This window comes from Gloeophyllum trabeum, assembly GCF_000344685.1.
Source record: "Gloeophyllum trabeum ATCC 11539 unplaced genomic scaffold GLOTRscaffold_00011, whole genome shotgun sequence".
NCBI classification, from domain to species: domain Eukaryota; kingdom Fungi; phylum Basidiomycota; class Agaricomycetes; order Gloeophyllales; family Gloeophyllaceae; genus Gloeophyllum; species Gloeophyllum trabeum.
The window spans coordinates 21,010-25,561 of NW_006920420.1; the positions used below are offsets into that span (position 1 = coordinate 21,010).

At 52.8% G+C, this 4,552-nt stretch overlaps 1 protein-coding gene across 1 annotated transcript; it reads right to left on the reverse strand.

The window, feature by feature from the left end:
• Positions 1-1,348: 1,348 nt before the first annotated feature.
• Positions 1,349-2,605, reverse strand: GLOTRDRAFT_94986 (uncharacterized protein; the record flags this gene model as incomplete). Its single annotated transcript, XM_007870056.1, has 7 exons — positions 1,349-1,461; positions 1,584-1,722; positions 1,777-1,908; positions 1,963-2,040; positions 2,097-2,203; positions 2,248-2,334; positions 2,395-2,605. 7 exons carry the CDS (start codon positions 2,603-2,605, stop codon positions 1,349-1,351), a joined length of 867 nt encoding a protein of 288 aa, XP_007868247.1.
• Positions 2,606-4,552: the final 1,947 nt, after the last annotated feature.

Here is a 4,552-nt window from a genome sequence, read left to right on the forward strand (position 1 = left end):
ATCGCTTCGCATGAAAATTTGGCGAATAGTTGCCGCATGCAGGAGTCAGCAGAGTCCTACCGATCCCATTACACCTGAAGAACCTCAGCATCCCTCCTTGAAAATGATGCATTCCAAAGTAGCATATCCAAGATACAGTCGAGACAGGTTCGTGCCACGCATGTGGCAATCTCAGTCAGAGCGCGAGGTTAGGTTAATCCGTGACGTGACACATCGCGTCTCTAGATCTTCGTGATTCAGTTTGCGGCTGGTCGTCGTGGCGTCGACTCGTACACTCAGAGGGCAATTTTCGACGGTCATCATTTTCCACTGATGCTGGGACCTCGAAGTCCTGTGAGGAAGCGCATACTCGTGGGATGTCCCCTACAACTTGCGACATCAATGATCTCGGTCTAAATCATGCTTGCGAATGCTGCAGCGACAATTCTGACCCTGATACCTCCAAGCTTGGAAGGACACTTATGGTTTGATCTTAATATCTAAAGGAGAATGGATGAGTTCTGGCGTTCCATTTCGACTGGTAAGCTGGAACAAGCCTCTTGATCTGGATCACCGTTCATGGTCCCGCAGATCACCGCGTCCTTCACAGTATACGTCCCCGGTTGCTCTCCCTGGCTGTTCGGCCTGACTTGAACTTTCAAACGAGTAAGTATGGTATCTCCTAAGCGTAACGTTATTTATTCTGGTCGCACGTCGTGCTTCTATCGATTGACGTAGGTGCCCCTATCCGGCCACTTCGATTGACTCGTTCTCGCTCCCTTGAAAAAAATGGTCTGGAATTGCTTCGAGCTTGCAAATCCCGACGGCCGTCGATTACCATGGAGTCATTTTCCGACACTTTGCTCTGTGGTCACTACGATTGCAAGGATCCTCTGTATATTCAACATCAGTAATGGAACATGTGGGAGGAGCTTGGATGATACCATACTGTCCTAGATGATACAGGAAGAGGAATGCCACAGCCTTTTTGGATGGGAGAGTCGTCCCCGGGATTTTATTACCTGCAGCTGTCTTGGGTGCTCCTTACCTCGACGTGCCAAATTTCGGTGATATGGGTATGTCACCGTTCGCATTCACGGTAAAACCGAGGCGCCTGCGGCGTGTATGCGCATTCTATTCTGGTTCATCCTGTCAAGGCTGATCTATTCGGAGCCAGACAACGTCCTCCAGCTACATTCATGCACAGCTACGGTGATTGAAAGGCCTATAAAGTGCGCGGGAAGCCGGGTGTCTGACGATACAGAAACCTTCAGCTTTCTCCGCTATAGAGTTCAAGTTGCCTGACTTCTAATATCTTTGCCCGTTTCCTCCACTTTGCAATCCACTATAAGACACCTTGCGTGCCGAATCATCTGCCTGGGTCGAGACCTTCGCGCACTATGCAGACAACCCGCGCAAGAGAGCGTTCCTGCACTATTCCGACCTCGAGCGCCTGGTGTCGTTCGCCTACCCGAGAGCAGACTACGAGGCGATCCGAGTCATTTGCGACTGGCACAATACTATCTTGCTTCCCCAAGCTGGATTTCTCCGAAACCACCCCCACCGCCCCAAATCCACCCTGAACTCCCCCCACGCTTGCTCACCTGCAACCCCTCCGCCCTCAACGCGTCCGCCTGGTCGCGGGCGCTCGACGGGCCACTTGAGGAGATGTGCATGCGTCCACGATGACGGACCGGAAGTGATTGGCGGCATTGTGGGCTGATACCACGTAGACTCCTTTACCTATACGACTTTAGATGATCTTGTGCATCATCCCAGAGTATCCACCTTGCGCACCCTGGCGCCGTAATTCTTAGCTATATCATTCAAATCCTTGCTGACGTGCTGCCCGGCATTGCCCCACGTAATGCTGTGGTCTGCGAATTGTACGAAGAAGCGATCGCCATGGGTCGTGCTAAGCGAGATATACTACCGCGCTCGACGTCAGAAGAATCGTTTGTACAACGGCCGATGCTTACTCACTCGGACGTGGAGATGCTTGTTGATGGCAGCGGTCAAGGTATTGGCCAACTTATCGCCACATGCATGATAACGGATTGCCTGCAGTAGTTCGGAGGGGTTGCTTAGACGCATGAACCAGGGCTCCACTGACTTACGTTGTCCTTGTATAGCATGACTGTGGCGTGGCCCGCGCCGATAAAGAGCCTGAAGTCTGCGCCGCCTTCATCTTGTTGATCCACGCAATTTGATCCGCCGCGAGGCCCTAGTAGTGCCAACCATAGGTCTTGCTGGACCAGCTGCACGCACCCCCAGGACCGAATGTCACGCCGTACGTCTGGGTGACACGGGCCTTTAGGTGTTCGGCGGGCCCGGCAAGGTCCGCGGTATTCCAGTCTGCGCATCGAACCCGATGATCAGCCGCCGGGCTGTTTTGGGAAAGCGCAAAAGACGTACAGACGTGCCAGCCGGTGTTGTCCTTGTTCTTGCCCCGGACAAACCACTGCCCGGATGGGCCAATGGCGGCAAACGTGATGGGGGTGTTGAGCTCTGCATCGAGCTTGCCATGCATTCCGGCAGGGATCTGGGCACCTTTGCGGGTGGACGACCCAGCAGCTATGAAGAAGGACTCGTCCGAAGGACCAAAGGCGACGACAAAGTCGGTCATGGTGGGCCTGAGAGGCTTACTTGATCTTCTGGGCGCTGACTTTATAGTGCCACTAGGCGAGCGCTGGCGCCCAAATCAATCGATAGCATAGATAGAGCTCATTAGTCGCTACACGTTCCATTCTACGAAGCCGCGAGTGGACAGCAAGTAGGAGATATGGCGGGCAGGAGACATCGAGATCTGTTCCAACGACTATTAAGAGACAGCGCCTAGTGGTGACAGGTTTGCATCGCTTGAGTGGAAGGACCTGATATGCCTGAAAATCGTGAACGGTCATTCGACCTTCCTATGAGGTCCCGCTTGTACACACCTGAGTCGCCGTGACTTTCTGCGCCAGAATCACTATTCGCTCCAGAATACAATGAACAACTGTACAGTAGCATCCAAAACAGACATAGCTCGACCGACAACTTGTGGCAGTTTACTCGGAGTCAATTCTCCTAAAGGAAAAGTATGGAAAGAGAGGAATATCAGTGACTTTGTATTGAATCTGATACAGCGCAAGCGACTAGTACTTGGCGCGACGCAAAAATGTACCTATGTTCCTCGATGTGTAGGCGCTTAAATTGGGGTTCGATACGTTAGAGCCGCATGTTTTATACAGTGTCGGTGCGCGGTATAGGTATGGGTTTACCCGTCCGGGAACGGGAAATGCATTGACGCTTTTGCGCCCCGCGCTGGGACAACACCGACACTTATGTCCGGCAGGGATAGACTACTCATGTCAGTAGTACCAAAATCGAGAAAGGACTAGAAGAACACAGTTGTCCTGACCTTCGACGCTCTCGACGGAGGACCTGCGGCGCTGGCATAACGACAACGGCTTGGCTATCAGCAAGACACAAATCAAATATCTACCGCAACGGGGATACAAGGCAGCGAGGCCGACGAGAAGAGACGCAAAAGATACTTACGTCAAGGAGCACCCAGGGTTCACCGGCATTCGCGTTCCAAGCCGGGCTTCGACGTTCCGTGCCGGAGTTGGGCGGGATGTCTGACCAGGGACGCCTCCTAGACCATCTGTGAGTCACTGTAAGTTCTTCCCAGGGGGCGGTGACGCTAATAACCCGAAGACTATCCACGCACGAGCGGAAATGCCTGCACCGGGACGTGCGGCGCGGAGGAAACTGCTTGTGGGCGTCTTCGTACGTGAGCTGGAGGTGTATCTGGGGATAAGAGACCTGCAGAGGCTGATGTTTGCATGGTAGCGTATGTTGCAGGTGATATCGTCGAAACCTGCCAGCGGATAGGCTCGTGACCGCCTCTCGTAGCGTGATTGAGGGCAGAATCATGCTAGAGAGGCTGGTGGATTTGCCGTGGGAACCCGGTTCACAGAAACTAACTCTATTTCGCCGAGCAGCCGCTTACGTTTCCAAGCTGAGATTGAACTGTTCACCTGCCCTTAACCTGAATTTGCCGGCCCTCGAGAAGATCGAGATCCAATAAGAAATGATTTGTAGTCGACTACAGTTGACTACAAACGCGGCAACTGAGCCAGTCTAAGCACGACTTAACGTTATCGAGGTCTCTCCATCTCGTCATCCCGGTCTCAGTGCTGCACTACCACGCCGTACTCGTTGCCTGTCTACTGTCTAATAAACATAGAACCCCTCTCTCCTCTCAAGAAATTATCGCTGCAGCTGAACGTTCACGCCAGCAGCGACTCGGACATACGCTGGCTACCCCGGGTCCACAAGTTTGCGGAAGAACATAGCTTGCGAGTAGAAATAAATAGCCAGGCGTCTTACGTCCGAGCTCACGGAGCTTGGAGTCTATTCTATCCATTATCGTGACATGTAGGATACGAGAAAAGAGCAGCGCGTAAGGAGACGAGACGCATAGCGAGACTTAAACGCGTCGCGCTCGCATTCGGCAAGTTCGTAGTGTCACTGCGACGTTTCATACTTGACGACGAAGATTGGTTACTCCACTTCCATTTCGCGACAG